The 23,752-nt window shown below is 39.0% G+C and overlaps 1 protein-coding gene across 3 annotated transcripts in view; it reads left to right on the top strand.

The window, feature by feature from the left end:
* ift122 (intraflagellar transport 122 homolog (Chlamydomonas)) overlaps window positions 1-23,752 on the top strand; it is a 171,460-nt gene that overhangs the window by 74,554 nt on the left and 73,154 nt on the right. For 2 of the 3 annotated variants that reach the window (XM_065271392.2, XM_065271391.2), the window contains exons 9-16: window positions 3,914-4,105; window positions 10,181-10,319; window positions 11,861-12,063; window positions 13,230-13,367; window positions 13,510-13,674; window positions 19,134-19,331; window positions 20,105-20,245; window positions 20,326-20,379. In XM_065271392.2, coding sequence (XP_065127464.2) covers window positions 3,914-4,105; window positions 10,181-10,319; window positions 11,861-12,063; window positions 13,230-13,367; window positions 13,510-13,674; window positions 19,134-19,331; window positions 20,105-20,245; window positions 20,326-20,379 — 1,230 coding nt within the window. The remainder of the gene's footprint in view (window positions 1-3,913; window positions 4,106-10,180; window positions 10,320-11,860; window positions 12,064-13,229; window positions 13,368-13,509; window positions 13,675-19,133; window positions 19,332-20,104; window positions 20,246-20,325; window positions 20,380-23,752) is intronic. The other variant, XM_065271393.2, reaches the window with a different exon arrangement.

Raw genomic sequence — 23,752 nt, 5'->3', positions numbered from 1 at the left:
TATGCGAACACTGCTCTCTCTGAGGGGTTTTAACGCCGCCTCCACTACTTTCGTGAACACACGGGGAGAGAGAGACAGCCCAAACTGTAAAACTTTGTACTGGTATGCCCGGCCCTCGAATGCAAACCGGAGAAACGGTCTGTGACGAGGGAGAATGGACACATGGAAGTATGCGTCTTTCAGGTCTATTGCCGCAAACCAATCTTGGGGGCGAATTGAATTGAATATTTGCTTCGGTGTTATCATCCTGAAAGACCTCCTCTGCAGAGATTTGTTCAGAACGCGCAAATCCAAGATCGGTCGTAGCCCACCGCCTTTTTTGGGTACTATGAAATACGGGCTGTAGAAACCCGACCTCATCTCGGTTGGAGGGACCGGCTCGATCGCGTCCTTCGCCAGCAGGACTCCGACCTCTGCACGCAGTACATGTGCATCGGACGCTTTCACCGTGGTGAAACGAATGCCCGAGAATTTGAGTGTGTGCCGGTTGAATTGTATTTCGTAACCGAGGCGGACAGTGTGTAAAACCCAACGAGACGGGCTTGGAAGCTGAAGCCAAGCACCCAGGGACCGGACGAGGGGAATTAACGGCACTACCGGTGTACCTGCGGTGGGGCGGCGGAGCGAGACAGGTGGTACTGCCGGTAAGTCTGCTGAGACAGCATAAGTATCTACAGTATGTGTGTGTGTGACACTGACCTGAGCCCGCTGAGGGTGACGGTCATTGGGTCTCCTCAGCGGAGAGCGCAGACTCCGATGAGGGTGCTGGTGGGGGGGTGGAGGCAGCCGCCGGAGGGCGCCTTCGGCGAGGAGCAGACGGGGCAGCCGGTGCTGGAGGGCGAGATGCAGGTCGCTTGCGCCGGGGCATGATCTGGGCGATCGCCTCCGTCTGCTTCTGGGCGGCGGAGAACTGCTGGGCGAAAGACTCCACCAACTCACCGAAAAGACCAGTCTGCGACATTGGAGCGTCCAAGAACTTGTTCTTCTCCGCATCCAACATGTCCGCCAGACATAGCCATAAGTGGCATTCCTGGACCACCATCGTGGACATGGCACGACCAATCGCCTGCGCTGTCACCTTCGTAGCGCAAAGAGCCAGATCAGTGGCAGCCCGGAGCTCCGAAAGGACAGGCGAGTCGTGTCCTCCCTCATGCAGATCCCTCAAGGCCTTCGCTTGGTGAACCTGCAGCAACGCCATTTCGTGCAGGGCTGAAGCCGCCTCTCCACATGCCTGGTGGGCAGCGCCCGTTAAACCAGACAACTGTCTGCAAGCACGAGAGGGGAGGGTTGGACGGTCCTTCCAGGAGGGAGCGGTGGCCGGACACAGTTGCATCGCGACCGCACGCTCCACGGGAGGGATCCCCGTATAACCCTTAGCGGCTCCGCTGGTGAGGGAGGTGAGGGGGGAGGGCTGAAACGGCCGTAATCTGGTAGAAAACGGCGACTTCCAGGTTCTAGTCAGCTCCTCGTGCACCTCGGGGAAGAAAGGTACCGGTGGAGAGGGTTGTGAAACCCTGGCAGCTCCAAAGAACCAATCATCCAGGCGGGACGGTTCGGGCTGAGGGGGGTTTACCCACTCTAACCCTACGGTCTCCGCCGCTCGAGCGAGCACGGCCACCATCTCTGGATCGAACTCCGGCGTCCCAACCCGACCAGAGGGAGGAAGGGCGTCGGGGTCCACGTCAGGGGGAGGAGGCCCACCCTCGGATGCTGCGGCTTCTGTGGATTCGGAGGGTGGCACAACAGATTCTAGAGACATTGTAGAACACGACGCTGAAGTCTCCATTGGCACATCAACCGGCTGTGGATGAGGAGGCTGAGAGCAGGAGGACGAATCCCCCGACCGGCTCAGCACAGTGATGCGGAGGTCGTCCTTTGAGAGCTTAACAGCCGCTCCGTGGCGGCGCACAGCACTCGCATGACGAGGGTTGCGTTTTTTCCGGAGGAAAGACAACCGTCTCCGCAAATCTACAAGGGACATGTTCTCGCTGTGAGAACACTTACCCCCAGCAAACGCCGCCTCTGCGTGCTCGATGCCCAAGCACGAAAGACAACGCTTGTGACCGTCCTTCGGACCCATGTACTTGCCGCACCCAAGATCGCACGGACGAAAAGCCATCCTGAAAAGGACGCTGATCTCCGGATATACGAGAGAGTGGCTGCCTTTAACAAGGCACAAAGCTCTCTCGTATCACTCTTTTAGGGAAATTCACTCAGATGCTCAGTTGATGATGCGCACAGGGAAGGGCAACGCACACACTAAACTCAAAACAAACAGATGTAGAGCCGTGGAATAAGCGAAGCGTCCGCTGTGGTACTGCCAGTCCAACCAACTTCAGCAATCGAATCCCAACAGAGTAAAGTAGCTTCTCAGTAGCAGATACTGCCGGCTTTCGAAGCGATAAAAAGCTAATTTCCCTATTTGCACCTGCTGCTTATATACGCACCTGGCGGGGCAGCGCCAGCATTATGCAAATATCTCAATGCCAAGTTCATTGGCGTTTTAGTAGTATTCGAAGCAGATTGGTCTCTCTAAGCGAGTTCCCCAATTCGTCGGTCACGACGTGACGTCGTAGTGACCGACTGAAAGGGAACTAAACAACAAAGATGATATTCTAACAGTATGAAACCGTTACAGGTATTGTTATAATATTTCTGTCTCCATTGAGGCACAGAATAATGAAATGCATTTAAAGTAAGTAAAATAAAAAATGGGCCAGTAACACACCTGTTTGGAAGTTCATAATTTGTGCTGTGCATTGGGTATGTGTGAAATAATATGCACGTCTGATGTTTTTAGTACAGTTTTCTGGAAACCCTGTGAGAATGTCGAAGTCGTCTTTGATTGGTTGAAATAAACCGGATTTCCAGGAGACGCAAGTGTCGCGATTAGTTTCGGTCCCTGGAAATGAAAGCTCTGACGTTCCATTGAGAAAGAAAATCAGTGGTGTTCATGTGGATAATAATGACCAGTTATCATGATCAGCTAAACATTGGATTCACAAAAATAGGCAGAGTTCGTGGGATAGACCCTCTAAAAGACGTCCAAGAGTTTTGCTTGAGGCAGTTAGTGGAGTCAAAAATTTCAGTTCTCCAGAATTGCTTGTATGTGTTAAAAAGTGAAGAGATATGCTTCAAACAGACGTTAATCGGGAGCGTCTCATTAGTGGCTGTTGATGAAGTGCACAACATTGTTCTATGGTGAGTAATGTTGTTTATTTAGATGCTATTCGGTTGCGGCTGGTTATTTCAATAACTGACTTGTTGCCAGCCGGCTCTTTATTGTGGGGAGTCCGAAACGTGACGCTAGACGAAACAAACTGTGATTGGTTGTTTGACATGTCGGTCAAACAGCTTGTGGGCGGGCTTTGTCCAGAAAAAGCAGCGGAAAACACCAGACCTTCAGTATTGAAGGTCTGGCTACGTGAGACCATGGAAACTTAGTCATTGATACATGACAGCAAAATTGTCCCTGCATTAATTCAATTCAATTCAATTTTATTTATATAGCGCTTTTCACAATTTGGTAATTGTATCAAAGCAGCTTTACATAATAGATGTAGTGAAAAGCACAGAAATTATTACACAGAATGCATTATCAAATGTAATATTTCTGTAACTTATTGGAAATGCAGTGTAAACTGCAGTTTAAACCTAATTGCTAATAGTTTTTTTATATAAATTATCTAATTGTAATACTTGACAATAAAGTTACACAAATCCAATTTTTTTTATGTCTTATTTACTAAAGGGTGATTTAACTGTAAGATTTAATTACAAGTGAGTAGGACAGTGCTATTCATATGATACCCTTAAGGATGTTAGATCCTTAAAATAAGTAGATGGTTAGTATAAAACTACAAAATGCATTTTTTCAGTCTGAAATGAATCATGTTCTTTTTGTCTTTTTTAGATTGGGAAGGACAGACATTTGAACTTTGACCCATGCTGCGTGAGTTTCTTCTCTAGGGGTGAATACATTGTGATGGGCGGCTCCGATAAACAAGCCTCACTCTACACTAAAGACGGAGTTCGACTCGGCACCATTGGTGAACAGAACTCCTGGGTCTGGACATGTCGTGTAAAGCCAGACTCCAATTATGTGGTATGAGATTTCCTGTCATAAAAAAGTCAAAGGAAAATATGTAAAAGGATATTTTGCATTGATAAGTGTTAATTGTTAGTAATTATTATTCATTACAGCGAGATGTTTTTTCTGGCCTTAGGCCCGTCGCACCTCCTGCTTGGACCCCTGTTGAAATGTACCCTAGTTTTAGCGATGATTTAAAGATTTAATACTGGGTCAGACACTACAGGGAATACCTCTTTAAGTAGTTTTGTGGGAACGGGGTCTAATATACAGGACAATGATTTGGATGATGTTACTAATTTAGAGAGCTCTTCTATTGTAGTAGGTTGAAATGACTCAAGATGTTTGTATGGTAATTTAGTGTTAATTGTACTATTGGGAAGAGTGATGGCTGCTTGCGTAGCTTCAATGTTTTCCCTAATAACCGTAATTTTGTTAGTAAAGAAGTTCATGAAGTCATTACTATTGTGTTGAAATTTAGTATCGGTTTCTGTTTGTTCTTTGTTTCTAGTCAGTTTCGCAACTGTGCTAAAGAGGAAACGCGGGTTATTGTGATTTTTTTTAATGAGCTTGCTGAGATAGGTAGATCTGGCCAGGTCCAGAAGAGTGCTAATAAAGCTATCTTTAGTGGTGGAAATTATTGTTCTGGCTAATCGGTAGCATGTTGTGGACCGTGTGATCTGTATATTATGCTCATAACGAGATGCATGTCATAGCTGCATAGATACTTTTATCTTTGGCACATTTCTCATTTCCTTTTTTCTAACCTGGGCACCTGATGGCTTAAGCTTATTTTTCTGATCCATAATTCAGTTTGTATTGCATTAAATCTCTCGTTCTCTCTCCCTATATGGTGTCACTTTTGGAAGCTGTGACTTGATGCAAACTAACCCCGCACATCCTTTTTGTGATTTTGAGTGACAGCTCTTTTCTGGGAAAACACTCCAAAGTCTCAACCAGATTTTTTGATTGCATTGTGAAAATGATATGATTTGATGCAAGGTATAAATGAGTAATTTAAATCCGACCGAGCATTCTTCCTTGCTGTACAGGAGAGCGTGACTCATGGTTGCTTAGCTACGAAAGACGCCACTGGGGTCACACTTTGGAAGGAAGAAGCGCCTTGACCTTTAGTATGGGGAACACTTATTGATTATTAATTATGACTTTTACCTTAGTAAACTCCCAATTTACTGCTAATTAATAGCTAATAAGGTAGTTGTTGTAGACGTTAGGTTTAGGTATTGGATTGGGTTAAGGGATGTAAAATATGGTCATGCAGAACAAGGCATTAATATGTCCTTTATAAGCACTAATAAACCGCTAATATGTAAGCTGATAAGACACTAGTTAAAAGTGAGAATTGGTCCATATACTAAAGTGTTACCAGGAATATTCCACTTTCATAAAAAATCCAGATCATTTATTCACCCCCATGTCATCTAATATATATTTATATGTTTTTCAACCCCTAGGGAGTCACCTGACATTGACTTAACTTAGAACTCTCTTTTATATGTTACATTATTACTGCGCTCACTACTGCTTAATCTTTGACACTGTACTCTGCTACTTATGTTGTCCAACAACTTTTCTGTGTTTTCTCCTGCTTTTTAATGTAAAGCTGCTTTGAAACAATTAAACAATTGTGAAAAGTGCTATATAAATAAAATTTAATTGAATTTGTTTAGTTGGGAAGAAATTAAGTTTTTTGAGAAAAACATTCCAGGATTTTTCTCAATTTACCGTATTTTCTGGACTATAAGTCGCTCCGCAGTACAATCAAAAATGCATTTTGAAGATAAAAAAACAAAATTATAAGTCACAATGGATTACACGTCACATTTTTTTAGAAAATGATTTCCCAAAATTAAACCTGAAAGGCAAGTTATTCAACTAAACAATAGCACACAGAACAGCAGGCTGAATAGATGTCCATACGTTAACTTAACATTATCAGTTATTTACACAATACTCAATAGCATACAGAACATACCTGGAAGGCTGAATAGGCTAAATGAACAGAACAAGCCAACGAGCATCAAGTTCTCAGGCTCGTCATTCCACATCACTGAATCCATTGAATTACATAAATACAGGAGCCGCATATAGCGGACTCTCGCGGCTGTAGACGGTAATGTTGTCTCTTGGTTCATATATGTCAAAATTAATTCATACTGACTTAAAAGTAACACCTCACTTTAAGTTGCAGGACCAGCCAAACTATTAAAATAAAAAATGTGACTTAAAGTCCGGAAAATACGGTAATAGACTTTATTGCACCCCAACAGTTTACAGTTTCAATGCAGTTTAAATTAGCAGTTTCAATGCAGCTTCAAAGGGCATTAAACGATTCCAAACAAAGCATAAGGGTCTTATCTAGCAAAATGCTTGTTATTTTCAGCAAGAAAACAAAATGTACTTTTAAACTTCTCGTCTTGCACTAGCCGTGTGACATGCTAGCATGACCTTACAGAGAACTACACTGCGACCATTTTGGTCGCATATGCAACCTTTTGAAATGCCATTGCGACCCTAATTTTTTATGGGTCGCAAATGTATCACTGATTATTTTTGTACCTACCTTATGTTTTAGGCAATATGCTATGATTTACTATGAGTATTTAATAAAACAGAAATGTGTATGTAAGAATAGGTTTTATAACGTGCTCTGGGCCTTCAACATATCAAGTTGGCTTCATTTTGCGTGCGAGCACGTCGTGTCTCTCCCTCTGAGCGTTCGCGTGCTTTCTGTTTCTCAATGAATTGGGTCGGTGCGACGCGAAGCAAGTGTCACATTGTATCCTTCCATGTGTCTGAACTTGAGCAGAGTTTTACCATAAGAGGTCTTCACGGAAAACCCGAGAACCGCGCGGTTCCGGGTTTATATTTTAAATGAACAGTCGGGGTCGGTCCTAGTTTAATTACTTTGGGTTCCAAGTGATTAATATTTTGTGTAAAACCCGAGTCGATCGGAGAACGGCCGCGAGGGCTACCGCGCTTAAACTCGAGGGCAGATTCAGCGTGCCTCCGGTTTCTATGGCGATGACAACTGGCTCTTGTTATGACCACGCGCTGCATTTTCTTTCTCCCATTTTTTATAATCTTATTATTAATAAACCATATCTTTCTAAAAAGTTTGCACAGATATGGCAGCAAAAAAGCAATGCTAATGTCAGGACCATTGTACTGAACGAGCAAAGCTCAAGCTGACTCAAGATATAAAAAACGCAAAGCTGTAAGTAAAGTCACCTGTCACCGGGACCGCAAGTAGACTTTTAAATCTGAAATGATGAGTGGATTAAGCTTTTTTAATCGTTAAGAGAGAAATAGAAGCAGTTAAAGTGCCTATCTAATAGAAATGATAACCATCATAACACCAGTCACATTTATAATCTATAGACCTGCACTGTCTATTAATATACTATACATATGTTTGTATTACATTGAGTTTGAATATAAAGGGGTCATTTATTTGCTTCATATATGAGTGCAAAAGCAGTAAGTTTTGTGGTGCTTTGACAAACAGTGTCAGCTTTGTTTGGGGTGGTTAGATTAACAAACTATAATGTGAAATTAATATTAATGTTCAATAAATAAAAGTATTGTGTTGTGTCACACATTATTAGTTCTTTGTCACATGTATAGTAGACCATTTTTTTGTCGGTGGATAATGATTGCCCTTTATACAGGCTACCACCACAAGTTAATTTCAGATCTGTGGGAAACACTGCAACGTTAAAAAAACAAGGCGGCATGTGGTTTAAAAGATGGCAAGTAAAATTAAAAGCACATCTGTATGCAATACAGTTTCATTATTGTTCATTATTATCCATAATATAATATAACTAATTTGTGTGACCAAATCATGTTTTGCGCCAGTAACTAAAATAGTTAGTAGCGCAAGTGCAACCAGTGGAAAAGGTTAGTGTAGTTCCCTGCCTTACGTATTGCGTAAAGGTCGAAAGGCCACGCATGACATATGCGAAACTACCGCTCCAGTGTTTACAAGTGTGGAGAAAGAGGAGCGTTCCGACGTTGTTCTCTTTGCATTAGTTTATTTTTTTAAATGGTCCACAAGTGTGCGTTTTACGTAACAAAGAAAGATATAAACATTTTGGATGACATATGCAGTGTTTCCGCTATATACATTCTACCGTGGCGGCCCGCCACGCCTAAAACATCCCCGCCACACCTGCGGTTGTATCCTAATCCTTCAAAATTTCACACGATTGTAGGATGTATTTGTTTCTCATTTAGCCAGAGCCGCTGTTTTCATCCTATTAATCTTACCTCCAAACTTTTTGGCATTTGCTGTATCCCTTCTAGACAAAACCCACGGCGGCAGCTCGCAAAAGCTGCAGAAATGTCCACTGGATGTTATTGTCTTAATTAAACAAATTCCTTTCTGGATTCTCGTTGTTCACTCATTTATAAATAAATCTCCTAAAATATCGTAATTTCCTCCGTGGGTTTAGTTTCATGCACAAATAGATTTAAATCAACAGATGATGATTAGGCTATGTCTCTGTTTTCAGAAATATTAATAAAATAAATAAGCCTACACGAAATATGTTACACTTAAATAATTATCAGACAAAACAAATAAAAAAGTATTTGAGTTTCTCTTCTTTTTTTTTGTTAGACGCTGTAAAACCAAAGCAGCAGAAGGCACGTCATGTTTTTTATGATTTTAAATAAGCACAATGTTTTCTCCTTATTGTGAGTTTACACAAATATACCATTTACAGACTATAAATTTAGGGTAATTTAAGGTGCAAGGTCAACACGCGTATGCTGTTCACCGGCGCATATCTAACATACCGACGCAGCACAGTCACATTAAGTTTCACATTAAATGTTTAAATATTTGTCCAAAAACAAAAGGCTAAATACTGAATACTACTCATATGCAACTGCAAGACATTAATAGTCGAATCTGTTTAAGGAAACTTACATTATTCCTGTGGGAAGAGAAAGGACATTGGTAATAAAAACTTGAGGCAGAAGGTGAGACTGTTTCATCTGTTTCAGACAGCAGGATCGGGGTACCCGCGGGTGAACCGCATATATTTGATGTAACGGGTGTAATAATAGGCTATGCACGTGTCATTTGCGTTGTAGATGCAGGTCTGGACTCAATAGACAAGAGTAAAATGCGGGTCTAACATCCAAGACCAAAATTCGACTCGTTTTTAAATGGCCCCGTGCTTATTTGTGTTTAAGATCTGTCTGAAGACCGTTAAAAGTTTCTATTTTACTGCACGATTTGCGGTGTGATCGGGTCGGGGTCTTTATGTCAAACGGGTTGGGTGTGGAATAAAATTGCCGCTGATGTCGGATAATGTAAGCAATGCACACTACATTAAAACTACATTAAAACTACAATGAAATATCCGTACTACGTACGTAGCTATGTAACGTTTTTTTAAGAAAATATAGTTTAGATCAAACATAGAATAGCAATATGCTATAAATATAAGGAAAAGTAAATGACAGCATGAAAATTATTTAAAAAATACATGTTAGTTTACTGTAGCCTATATTCTACATTTAAAAAATATTATGTACATTTATAATCTTCATGGGCGCCCCCTGCCGCCACAGCTGGAAAAAATCCTAGAGGAAACACTGCATATGGGTAAGTAAATTATAGGAATTTTTGTTTTTGAAAGTGGAATATTCCTTTAACATTCATTTTTAGATGTGACGTAAACAAAGTGTGTTTAGAAACCCAATCACCCTTATTAAAAAACGAAATAAACTGTATTGAAATTTAGTTATTGTCCAACCCTATTTTAAACATTATTACACAGGCTATTAATCTAATAATAGAAAATCATTCTAAGATAATGTTATAATGCTCCAGTCTGTACATCTAATAGATATTTTTATTTAAAATATGTTTGCATGGTTTATATTAGTAGCAATTTTGTAAACTTAATGTGTATTTTTAATGTTCTGAGACTGACTGTAATTATCTTATGGTTCAGCTGAAGTTGTTTTAGGTTGTAGCAGCTGGGCAGTACATTGACAACATAGCTCTTTCAAAACTCTAAATCGTCTCCATTTTTTTCTTTCATTGGACAGGTTTTAGGTTGTCAGGATGGCACAATTGCATTTTTTCAGCTTATTTTCAGCACAGTTCATGGCTTATATAAGGACCGCTATGCCTACAGAGACAGTATGACTGATGTCATCGTGCAACACCTCATCACAGAGCAAAAAGGTGATGACATTTGTAAATCTCTCTCATTTAGTCAATTTAAGTGAATTACAAAATTGCTATGTGTCTAATCACTCTAGAGCTGCAAGAAAACATTTATTTACAATTATGATATACAATATCGTGTATTATTTTGTGCTATCTGTCGATTTTCTGTGCTTTCCACTGCTTCTATTAATGTATAGCTGCTTTGAAACAATCACCAATTGTGAAAAGCACTATATATAAATAAAAATTGAATTGAATAACATATCAAATGTAGAAAGTGAGATATTTTGTAATGTCATGCCAAATATTGGCTCATTTTGGATTTCATGAGAGCTACACATTTCAAAAAAAGTTGGGACAGGTACCAATAAGAGGCCAGAAAATTTAAATTTACATATAAGGAAAAGTTGAAGGACCAATTTGCAACTTCTTAGGTCAATTGGACAACATTCCTATTCCTAAACATTGGTCCTCCGCCAGCTGTTGCTTATATGTACATTTAACTTTTCAGGCCTCGTATTGCTACCTGTCCAAACTTTTTTGGAATGTGTAGCTCTCATGAAATCCAAAATGAGCCAATTTTTGGCATGACATTTCAAAATCTATCACTTTCAACATTTGATATGTTATCTATATTCTATTGTGAATAAAATATAAGTTTATGAGATTTGTAAATTATTCCATTACTTTTTTACTCACAATTTCTACTGTGTCCCAACTTTTTCTGATTTGGGGTTGTATTTAAATAATGTAGCTATTGATTAACTCTTTCCCCGCTATTGACAAGTATTTCCGTCAATCCGCAATACCGCTATTATCTCTTCCGCAACTTATAAAACCCGGAATTACTTCCCTAGTTCAAATAGCTGTTGTACGTGTATCTTTTGAGGATCACTCTGAATCTGATTGTATATCTATCAAAAGTCCTTCACAAAAATTGAATTATCTCAAAAATTGCTGTTTTTGAAGAAACCTACCCATATTTGAGAGATGATAAATAAGGTAATGAAGGTAGGATGATTTTTTTTAGTTTGAAAGCAGACGGTCTGTTCTTTCATTAAATATATTAATGTATGTTTATATATTTAAAGAAGAGCTTTTTTTGGGAGGCATTAAACTTTTGTAAAAAATCATGAAAAAAGCTGATGGGCAAAGAGTTAAAATAATTGATTATGTTAACATACACATGGCCATCTAGTTACAGCATCAACCAGTGGAGGTTATATGGACCATGTTAACTAGTCTTTGATTAGTTAATGAGTCTATTTATTTTGTAGTAGGCTAGTGGAAGTTAACATGATTTTTGGCATAATATTTACTTGTTGTATTGCCAAAGCTATTGAGACCATAGTAATTTTGTGGTTACTGTTGTTTTCCTAAAAATAAATAAAAACATATTTAAAAAAAAAAATTTAAACCTTTTGTTCTTTTAAAAAATATATAAAAAGAACATGTTCATTTAATTAAACAATGGCAAGTCTTTTGCTGTATTCCTTTTCCCCAGGGTTTTAGTTCCCTGCTATTTGAATGTTTTTTTCCAAATTTTACTCTTATAGTGCGAATAAAATGTCGTGAGCTTGTGAAGAAGATTGCTATCTACCGCAGCAGGCTTGCTATACAGCTACCCGAGAAAATTCTTGTCTATGAGCTCTACTCTGATGACTCCTCTGACATGCATTACCGTGTCAAAGAGAAAATCTGCAGACGATTTGAGTGCAACCTACTTGTCGTCTGCTCGCAGCACATCATACTGTGTCAGGTACAAACTTTCAAATAACAACTAAACACACATTTTCTGTACACACTCCACTAATCTTAACTTTCCATTGTTTAGCTGGTTTAAACGTTTGTGCCTGTGTGTTTCATTAGTTATTAAATGCATCTTTCTGTGAGTCTTGTGAAATAATATTGTGGTTTTTGCATAAATGAATCCTGAAAAGTCAGCCCCCCCCGAAAGGCAAGAAAAATCTTTATTTAATTTCACAATAGAAGTCATTTAAGGTTACCTTTCCTATATAACATGGCTGTATGTAGTTCTTTTATTAAACAACCTTTAACAAAAAGCCTTTTGTCATTATGAATTAAAACATGGACAGGTTCTTGAAAGTTTTGCTCAGATTAACGTCAGATCACGGCAAATCAGGTCTTGTACATAGACAGAAATATATGTTGAAAAACCCTTAATCTATGATGTGATTAATGGAGGAACCAAGCAATTCTTCAACAGAATTACAGCATGTCAGTGCATGATCTCTATAACCCCAGCATGACAGACATCTAGTCATTCAACAAGGATTATCAAACACACATAACTGTGAAACATTTCATGTTCAGGTCAGAGTTTTGACCTCAGTCTCTTTTGACAAGCTGTGATGTGGCCTGAAGTTGCCGGTTTAAACTCAACACCCCCAATACACAGACACAGAAAGTGTTTTGTCTAGAGGACTGGGACAAAATGTCTCTTAACCCTTCTACAGCAGCTGCTGAAATCTTGTTTTATTTTGATTTTAGTTTAGTATCAGAGTCTTTACCAGTTTACCATGCATTTAAAGGGACAGGTGTCTAAGGGCAACCTGAATTTTTTTTTTTTTCTTTTTTTTTATTGCACATTTGGTTTTTCGTATTTTGAAGCATATCCATGGAAACATACTGATCATCAAAGGAAGTTCTGCCATATTTTAACTTACATTTGACCCACTTTCATTTGGATTACTTTAATCATGGATGGATGTGCTTTTCTAAACTTTGCCAAGTAGACCCTCATATAAGAATATATCAGTACAGCATTTTAAAAAATAATTATGTTTGTGTTCAAATTAAGAAAGGATGTCTTTAACGTGCATGAAAAGGAGTAAACTATGAAAGAAGTGTCATATTTTGGTAACTATTCCGCTTCATCCTCTTTTTTTTAATATATGTGTGCAGGAAAAGAGATTGCAGTGTTTATCCTTCACAGCTGTGAAAGAGAAAGAGTGGCTAATGGAGTCTCTCATTCGCTATATCAAAGTGATAGGTGGCCCAGCTGGAAGAGAGGGACTTCTGGTTGGACTCAAAAATGGAGCAGTATGTCACATATCAGGGCCTGCAAAATGTCGTATCCATTTTTTTTATGCTGGCTTTGAAAATAATTACTTTAATACTGCAGTAGTATAGCTTTATTTCTGTTTCCTAACACTTGAAAAGTCACAAATGTTCTTCTGTGTAGATTCTAAAGATCTTTGTGGATAACCCGTTTGCCATTACGCTACTGAAACAGAACACGTCCGTGCGTTGCCTGGACATGAGCATATCACGCAGCAAGTTAGCTGTTGTGGATGAACACAACACATGCCTGGTGTATGACATCCACACAAAAGAGCTGCTCTTTCAGGTCACATTTCATTTGTCTACTTTTATACTTTCAACAACCTTTATATTTTATTGGCTGTTGTAATTGTATAGCCCATCTGTTAAATTTATGTCAAATTGAAATGTAACTATAACCCTTTACAATAAGGTTAAAATTGTTAGCATAAGTTAATGCATTAGGGAACATGAACCAATTTCGGGAGCATTTTTACAAATTTTAAATTATGTTCATATCAGAATTTACTAATACATTTTTTAAATCATACATATCGTTCCTTGATGTCCTGCCTTTCGGAAACACGACAATTTCTACAAAGCTGGTCGTCTTAAGAAAGCGCGGTGTGCTCCGATTGGCCAAGCAGACCAGTTGGAATCTGGGGCTGGATTCACAAAACATACCTAAGAAGAAAAATCTTCTTAACTGCCTATTTTTTTCTTAAATTTAAACTTAACCCTTAAGAGATCCTTAAAGGATCCTTATCTAACTTGGGCGGAGTGATTTGCACAACACTGACCGAGCTCTGTGCTCCTCACCAGGGTGCTTCTCGGGTGCAGCGGGCAAATCGCTCCCAAGTAGCAGTGCTTCGCTTTCTGAGAATATAGTTCCCAATATGTATTTTGTTAAAAGATGGCTGTGTCTTATATGACCTTGTTATTTGTACACAGTGTGACTACACTAATCACAACACATAAATAGGAAAATGTTCGCGTTATTTTGTCACTTATTGGGAACATTATGCTAGCTGGAGCCATTCATATCAAGTCCTTAAGTTAAACTCTCCACTCTCCACTGGCACCTTCCCCGTAGCATTTAAAGAGGCTCAGATAACCCCGCTGCTGAAGAAACCCACACTCAATCCTGCTATGCTAGAGAACTACAGACCCGTTTCTCTTCTTCCCTTCATTGCCAAGACTCTTGAATGCGTCGTGTTCAACCAGCTCTCCTCTTTCTTCACACAAAATAACCTCCTGGATAGCAATCAGTCCGGTTTCAAAAGCTGTCACTCCATTGAGACTGCGCTGCCCTCAGTCATTAAAGCCCTAAAGCAGGCAAGGGCAGCTTCCAAATCATCTGTGCTGATCTTACTGGATCTATCTGCAGCTTTTGACACGGTCAATCACCACATCCTCCAGGCTCTCATGTCTATGGGTGTCTCTGACACAGCACTTCTATAGTTCAAGTCGTACCTCTCAGATAGGTCATTTCGGGTATCCTGGAGAGGAGACGTATCTGAACGTCAACTTCTTGATACCGGGGTGCCTCAAGGCTCTGTGTTTGGACCACTGCTCTTTTCGATATACATGACATCCCTGGGCTCTGTCATTCGAAAACATGGCTTTTCCTACCACTGCTATGCAGACGATACTCAACTCCACTTGTCGTTCCACCCTGATGATTCCACGGTTTCTGCCTGGATCTCGGCATACCTGAGGGACATCTTACTCTGGATGAAGGATCACCATCTCCAGCTTAACCTTGCGAAGAAAGAACTGCTTGTCATATCATCTGAACCCAAGATTCAACACAACCTTTTCATTCAGCTAGGTTCCTCGACCATCACGCCTTCCAGGACGGCCAAAAACCTGGGAGTGGTCATTGATGATTGGCTTAGCTTCACGGAGCATGTTGCCAGCACCGCTCGCTCTTGTCGATTCATCCTCTACAATATTAGGAAAATAAGACCTTTCCTAGATGAGCATGCCACACAGGTCCTGGTCCAAGCTCTTGTCCTGTCCAGGCTGGACTACTGCAATGCCCTACTGGCAGGGCTTCCAGCCTGCATGACCAAACCCCTACATGATTAAGAACGCAGCGGCAAGAGTGGTCTTCAATGAGCCAAACAGGGCGCACGTCACCCCTCTTTTTGTCAAGTTACACTGGCTTCCTATAGCAGGTCACATCAAATTTTAGGCTCTGCTCCTGGCCTTTAAAACCACCACTGGGTCAGCACCCCCTTACCTTCACTTATAGAGCCTTATGTACCCTCTCGATCCCTGTGCTCTGCCACCGAGCGACGGCTTGTGGTGCCATCTCAAAAAGGAAGAAAACTCTCGCGCGTACCTTCTCAGAAGCTGTTCCACAACTGTGGAATGATCTGCCGGTCGTGACACGATCTGCTGACACTGTAGCTGTCTTTAAGACTTGGCTAAAAACCCATCTCATCCACCATTACCTCACTTCCTAACAACGGACTCACTATCTTTCTTTAGTTACCTTTCTCTTTATCTCTTTCTCTATTTACCGTTCTCTTTATCTCTACTTATCTTAAAAAAAAAAAAAATACTAACAACCCCTTGGCTATGTATATTGTGTTGGACTTGATGAGACTATTTCCAGTGCACTTATGTATTGCTGTTCTTGTGTTGCTATAATTGCTTCTATTGTTTACCTCACTTGTAAGTCGCTTTGGACAAAAGCGTCTGCTAAATGACAAAATGTAAATGTAAACTAGCGGGGGCTGCGTCAGACAGACTTACAGCACGCACGGAGATGAGAAAGGTTTGTATGGACTTATCTAACTCTGGAGGATACGGTGAAGAAGCTAAATTCCCAAAATGTGGGCGTGTTCCTTTAAAACAACTTGGATTACCTTATTACCAAAAAATATTTCATCCCAAAAACTGCTCTTAAATATCATACGTCAATATTTTTTCCACTTTAAACCATTCAATCTTTTAGAACTACTTCTGCCTGAAACATACATATCAAATATTATTTACATTTGTGGAAATTTTAACCCTCTATATGCCCATTTGTTTATATAAACCCTTGTTTTTTAACAGAAAAAAAACTAAAAAACTAAATATTTTTCAAAAATTATTATTATTATTATTATAACCTGGGATGGGTCAAAGATTGGTTGCAACACTGATTTTGATGCATTGTTATTTTTTGAACAGGGTCAGATTTTATAAAAAAACTCACACTTGTGATCCTAAGGTAAAAAAATGTCACCTTCTCAAAAACTGCTCTAAAAATATCATCAATAATTTTTTCCACTTTAAACGATTAAATCTTTTAAAACTACTTCTGCCTGAAACATAATCAAATATTAATTAAATTTGTGAAATAAATTAACCCTTTATATGCCAATATAATAACATTAATCGAACCACAGTGTATGGCTGATTTCGTGAAACCTTTTGTGGGACATCATAGCCCGGAAAGTGCCCTGTCCTGATTTCTCACTCCAGAGTCTTAGGGCTGATTAATTTTTTTATCTGAAAACACCGGCCAGAATGAGCAGCCTCACATAAGCCTGCAGTTTCTCTGTCTCAAGATTTATCCAGTCTGCGATTGTCTCCCATGTAGGTTTATCATGGCCCCAATATGCTGCAGGATTTCATGCATTAGCATCAATGAAAAGCTTGAAGTCAGGGGACTGATTCGGGCAGTGGCATAGTGTGTAAGCCCTGGGAAGTAGGGGAGCGTCTACTTGTTTGTGGTAGACCAGAAGTTTTTTCGTTTTTATGTCCATCCTGCCATCTCTTCATCCATCTCCTCTCCGCTCTCACCTTCTGACAAGTCTTCTGAAGATCCCTCTAATGAATTAGACTCCAGCTTGTCTACTTCTACCTCTGAGGCCTCAGTGTCAACCTCAGAATTTACGAAAGGGAGGTGAGCAGCCATCCTCGCTCTTGAAGTGCATGATTATTTCTAGAGCCTTATGTGTGCTGTAATGCGTTGCCATTTTCACTACTCCTGCTATACTGTTCATACTTATAGCAGTGTACTTGCATAAACAACATGATCGAGAACCAAAATGAAGATTGATTTTGTTTCGGTTCTGACCTCTCATCATTTTTTTACTGAATCATCTTTATAACGCAGAATGTGACCTTCAAAAAGAGAAGAATTTGGATATGTTGACTATGCCCCCCTGCCCCACTCAACACTGACCCCACCCCGACATCACACACACCCCCTTACCACTTATACACACTTTTTTAACACACACCACAAATTTTCAACTGAACTAATTTGTTCAGATGACAGTACTTCTGGTGTGGGTACTCTCCCCATGATTCCAAAGACCTTCATTCAGTGGGTGACAGGGCAAGGACACATTCAGGGCAAGGACACATTCATGTTCTGTCTTAAGAGAAGATGCATTTCAAAGTCACAGTGCAATTCAACCATAACTGTGAAGCAGAATATAATGAGCATAGGATATGTTATCCAACTGTGGCAGCATGCAGCAATACTACCTGTTAAACACATGTTAAACTATGAAGACTTCAAAACTGAGTTGATGGAAGGTTTCTTTCTTGGCCAGGAATTTCTGAAGGTTTAGCTGCACAAGCTTTTAATTTAACAATGATCATCTGCCGACTCGACTGTTTAAGCACATCCTCTACATGTCAGCTTTATTAACGGCTTTTCGTTCACACCGCGTGAGCTAAACGTTTTTTGTTCTGTTCTTTTTTACTTGCATATATTTCTACGTATTTTTCACCAATGAACACAAATGGTATAATGTAACTTGTTAGCAGTTAAGCTTGTTCTGAAATTATGAAAAAAATAATGACTAAGAATGATCTCCCAAACTTAATTTAGCATTAATAATGATTCATTCATTATTTATACACAAGCTGTAGTATAGCTTGTGTTAATCATTTTCCCATAAGGGAAAACACATGTAGCACCCTGTGTTCTACCTGAGTGCATCTCGTGGTTCTGGATAAAATAAATAAATAAATAAAGGGTTGGCTAAACCGCGCTAGTGAGCCATCCAAAGTCACCGCAAGGGAAATTCCTTTATCATGACTAAAGCCCTAGCTTCGCCTAAACTTAGAGATGTCAAATAATGGCAGTTATAATATGGCAGTACATTTTTAATATTAGTTCTCAAAACATGGCAAGGAGAGACTGTTTAGACATTTAATCAGAATTCTAGTTATAAAGCCCTCAAGGTTTATAAGGAAAGCCATAAAAAGCGGAAGGACTTGTCTTTGTATGTAGAAACAGAAAAAAAAACAAAAAAAAAAACAGGTAGCAAAAGCCTTGAAACTGATATACGATACTCACAGGACCTCTGTGTTTGGCGAAATATGGTAGGTCATTTGCGGGGGCTGATTCGACAGGATTAAGATCACAGACAACCTACACAATTATTATAAATCACTAGAGATAACCAGGTAATACTAATCCTGTGTGAATAGGGCTTTACACACCAAAGGAAATATAAAATCATGAAAAGAAAAATAGGGGCTCTATAATGCACAATTAGACTAATATAAATAAATGGATTGGCATTAACTAACACTAACAAAGTTTAATAAATGCTCATTTTTAGGTTGTGTTAGCTATTGCATTAACTAACGTTCAGTTCTATTACTTCAAATAAAACCTAAAATATGTGTAGTTCAAATTAAGTCATGTGTTTGACCCTCCGGGGAACACACATTCTGATATAAAAGGCATAGATTGAATGCACTTTAAGTTGGATAAAAATATCTTGACACCTCCTGTTATTGTAGGAGCCCAATGCAAACAGTGTGGCGTGGAACACACAGTGTGAGGAGATGCTGTGTTTTTCTGGTAGTGGATATCTGAACATCAAGGCCAGTAACTTTCCTGTGCACCAGCAGAAACTACACGGCTTTGTAGTAGGCTACAATGGCTCCAAGATCTTCTGCCTTCATGTGTACTCTATGGCTGCAGTGGAAGTGCCACAGGTACAAAGTGAAGTGATATGAAGGCAAAGTACGGCAAACCAAACTTGAATGGGGTAAATGTAGAGGACAAATTCCAAGTTATTGTGCACAGATATTTCAGTGGGCAGTCGTAGCCTACCTGTTTTAATAGGATTATGCTTACTGCGATTATGAACTTAATCACATTATTTTTATTAAAGTATTGTGTTTACATGAGGTGAAGTATAATCACAATATTGCTAAAATCCCATTATAATCGCATTATGAGGGTGCATGTATACATGGTCACTGTTGGGGCACGGAGGCCCCAGGTTCTTAAACTTTCCTTAGGTCCTCAAAAATTGTAAACACACCATGGGTTACAAGCCTGACTTAAATTAAATGATGGAAATAGATCTTTATAGCTAATTTACGATTAAAAGCAGGGTTTCAGAACGAAGATGACCCAGGGTTAAGTGCAGTGTAAAAAGACCTGGAATTAATATTTCCAGTTCTGGTTTTAATTGAAACATTTTAATAAAAAATTATTTTTGGGGCAAATTGTCACAAGTGAATATTCTCTATTCAGCAGCCAAAATTATTTTATGAGATAAGATATGAAAATGTAATAAATACAACATACCTTCCCAAAACTTCCTTCTTTCATTTGGTATGAGATTTATGCCATTGTGATGTATGGTGCTCGGTAAATGTTAGACAGTGTGAAAGTGTGACAACTTACCCCGCTCTCCCCTGTTTCCTATCTGCTATATATTTCAGTTTAAATTAATTTTCTTTATGGTTCATCTCTGCAGTCTGCCCCGATGTATCAGTATCTTGAACGAGGCATGTTTCAGGAAGCCTATCAGATCGCGTGTCTGGGTGTTACAGAGAATGATTGGAGAGATCTGGCCACAGAGGCTCTGGAGGGGCTCGATTTTCACACGGCTAAAAAGGTAAGACAATACAGTATACATATGACTTATGTTTTTAAGGCTATTAAAATATCCCTATATTAATTTGTCTCTGTTTATAGGCATTCATTAGGGTTCGAGATCTTCGCTATCTGGAGCTTATCAGCAGCATTGAAGTAAGATGTGTGCATGTAAATAACATGTAAAAAAAAATATATATATATATATATAGCCAGATGAATTTAGAAAGACAAAAATGCCTAGATAAGATGCATAGAATGAATGTAGATAACGCAGGGACAGGGACAAAAATCAACACACAAATCCTAGACTTAAAAGATAAAGATTATTATACTATTTATAGTAATTAAAGGAGTAGTCCACTTTATAGATGGGGCCCATTGACTTACCCTAGTATTTTTTTTCCTACTGTAAAAAGTAAATGGACCCCATCTTTAAATTGGACTACTCCTTTAAGTTCTACTATTATGTAAATTTTGGAGAGAGGGACCCCAGAAAACTTTGATTTGTTAAGCCGAATTTTTTCAATCAAGGTTTAAAACTGAGACCATCTCTGCAAGCCGTTTCTGAAAACATTGGGGAGCAGTGGCTTTCCGATCCTTTAATATAATTATCTTGGCTACAACCATGCCCAACATTAATGCCAACTGCAAATGATAAGACAAAGGGGAAACGATATTGGAGTAGCCAAAAATGGCCAATTCCATTTCAGGAGGAAGAGTATGATCATATGCCACTGAATACCAAGAAAAAATATCTTCCCAGTATCTCTGGAGTTTCAGGCAAGAACATAAAACATGAGATAAAGTTCCCTCTGCAACTTGACATTGATCACACATAGGAGACACAGCTGGGTAAATCTTGTGGAGTCTGGTTTTAGATTAATGCAGTCTGTGTACAATTTTGAACGGAATTAATTGAAGTCTAGCACTGATGGAACAGCTGTGTATTCTCTTCAAGATTTCATACCAGAGGTATCAGATAAGCTGACACCAGCCTCCTTTTCCCAGGCTACCCTAATATAGTCAGAAGATGCAATAACCTGTGTAGAGAACAGAGATAAACAAATTGTGAAACCATATGCCGAGAGTCTGGGGCTTGTCGCGCTAGATTAAAGAAACAATGCTCTTCCTGCTGAATACTATAATCAGAAAAAGTCTGCTGAACATAATGGCAAATCTGCAAGTAACAAAAAAAATGAGGAAGATGATATTTACTAAGAAGATTATCAAAGGAGGAAAAGTGACCATCTGTGTACAAGTCATTAAAAGTGGAAAGACTATTATTATTCCACACTTGAAAGGTTTTATCACTCAGAGCCGGTGCAAAAATATGATTATAAAACGGGCAGTTCTGGTTCTTCATTCTGATTGGTTGAAACGCATTCTAAGCCGTGATAAAATACCCCGGTAAACCCACGGTTCAGACCGCATTACAGAAGTATCACTGCGCCACTGTTGCTGCTCACTGATTTATGAAAATAAACACCACAATCTTTAATCATATTTTTAATGTGTATACAATTGCACAATTATGGCGATATCCAGATACATGTCAATAAATAGTGTTGAGTCATCTAATCAATAAAGAGAAAACGCTCCCTGAGGAGTTACTCAAAATCATATTTCCGCTATCCACTGGGTGGCGATATTACCCAACTTAAACACTGACGCATTCACTCAACACTAAAAACTGTTTTCATCAGGCTCATCTCTATCTGGGTCCCGTTTCAATAAGGAGGTTCAACCAACTCTGAGTTAAAACTTGAACTCTGAGTTGACTTAATTTGAGATAGGAAACTCTAAGTTTTCGGTTACAGAATAGCTGATCTGAGTTAGTTCTAAGTTTTCGGTTACAGAGCTGATCTGAGATAGTTCTAAGTTTTCGGTTACAGAATAGCTGATCTGAGTTAGTTCAATCGACTCTGAGTAGGTTAAATCTGAGTTAACCACGTGCACAACCACTATGAAAAGCCATCATCAATGGAGCTCAGATATAATGATTCACCATGGCAACAGCACGTGACAAAGAGGTCTAAATCTTTTTTACTACTAAAACTGAAAGTGTTGCTGCAAGTGTACAGCAACTACGAGCATATCTTTTAAAGAAAACAGTTGTTGGAAATTGCTACTTTAGTAAATGCGTACATTTGATTTTTCATCACGGTTTAAATATTAGAAGTAAATAAACTGAGCACTGTACGTTATTATATTAATTTTCATGCAGATAGAATGCCATGGACAAAAAGATGACAGCAGCTCAGCTAAAAATGAAATTAGGCATAATACTTGGGCATAAAAAGGCTACAAATTTTACAAATGTTTTTCATGAATAAAACAGAAATACACCAAGCCGGTATTCGAACTCATGTCGTCGACAGTACATCTGCCCAAGCCACTGCGCACAGCACTACCTACTAGACCAGCGATAATGATGAGTGTGTTCAAAAGAAATGTAAAGGCAACTGTACAGATGCAAGATCACAGCCACAAAGGCTGATGTTAGTCATGTAAGGATATTTATATATCTAAAATGACTGCAAAGAAAAATAATAGCGCTCATATAAATGCAAATATGACAAAAATCCAATTGGGGTATCAAAATCCTCTTCCGACATGTGACACAAATGTGACTTACTACAAATGAATGCATTATCATCTACAGGATCCTCTATAAAAGTACATGACATTTTAGTCACTTAGACGGTCTATGCACCAAGTATATCATATTAGCTTTACAAGTCATTTTAATTTACTGTTTTAACTTTTTAGTTGAAAGTTTAGTGTAATATATAAAAAATATAAAGTAGTAAGTTAAAATGGTTTGCACTGGCAATTTAATTATAACTTAAAGACTAAAAAAATATTTTACAGTGTATGTAATAAAAATGTGCGCATTGAATGGATGTACTAAAGCAACTAACAAGATTAAACACCGCTACTCCTTTAAAAATGGGGAGGAGACCACAAGAAACTCTGAGTTTACAGGATAAAACCTGCTCCCGACCAGGTTAGGTTCAGAGAGTAAGTTACCCCAGAAACAGACTCTGAGTATAAGTTACCTCTCCTTCTGAAACAGGCTTGACTTACCCTGCTAAAAAATCGTGAGAGGTGATAAGAGAAAAAATGAAGGTAGGATGAAACAGTTTTTTTGTTGTTGTTTAAAAGTGGATGTTCTGTTCTTTCATTTGATATTTTATGTTTATTTAAAGAAGATAATTTTTCTGCAAGGCATTAAACTACAACTGGGTGGCAACTTAAAAAAAAAAACAACCACTGACAGGGAAAGAGTTATGCATGCTTCCAAGCATATTTGATCATCACTTCAACAGATGCACGATATAAATGTTAATGTATAAATTAGATGAATGTTGGTTTATAAAATCATATTTTCATTGTGTCTTTGCTGCGTCTGTGTTGGTTGGGAACTGTGCTCTGTTTCAGTCACACTTGATTCTGAGGAACTACTTTTGTTTGGCGGAAGAGAAATATTTGTACTAATATAATTACAGCTTATTTGTGTTTTATG

Source organism: Paramisgurnus dabryanus, chromosome 11 (genome assembly GCF_030506205.2).
Source record: "Paramisgurnus dabryanus chromosome 11, PD_genome_1.1, whole genome shotgun sequence".
NCBI classification, from domain to species: Eukaryota; Metazoa; Chordata; class Actinopteri; order Cypriniformes; family Cobitidae; genus Paramisgurnus; species Paramisgurnus dabryanus.
This window is presented reverse-complemented; position numbering and strand designations above follow the sequence as displayed.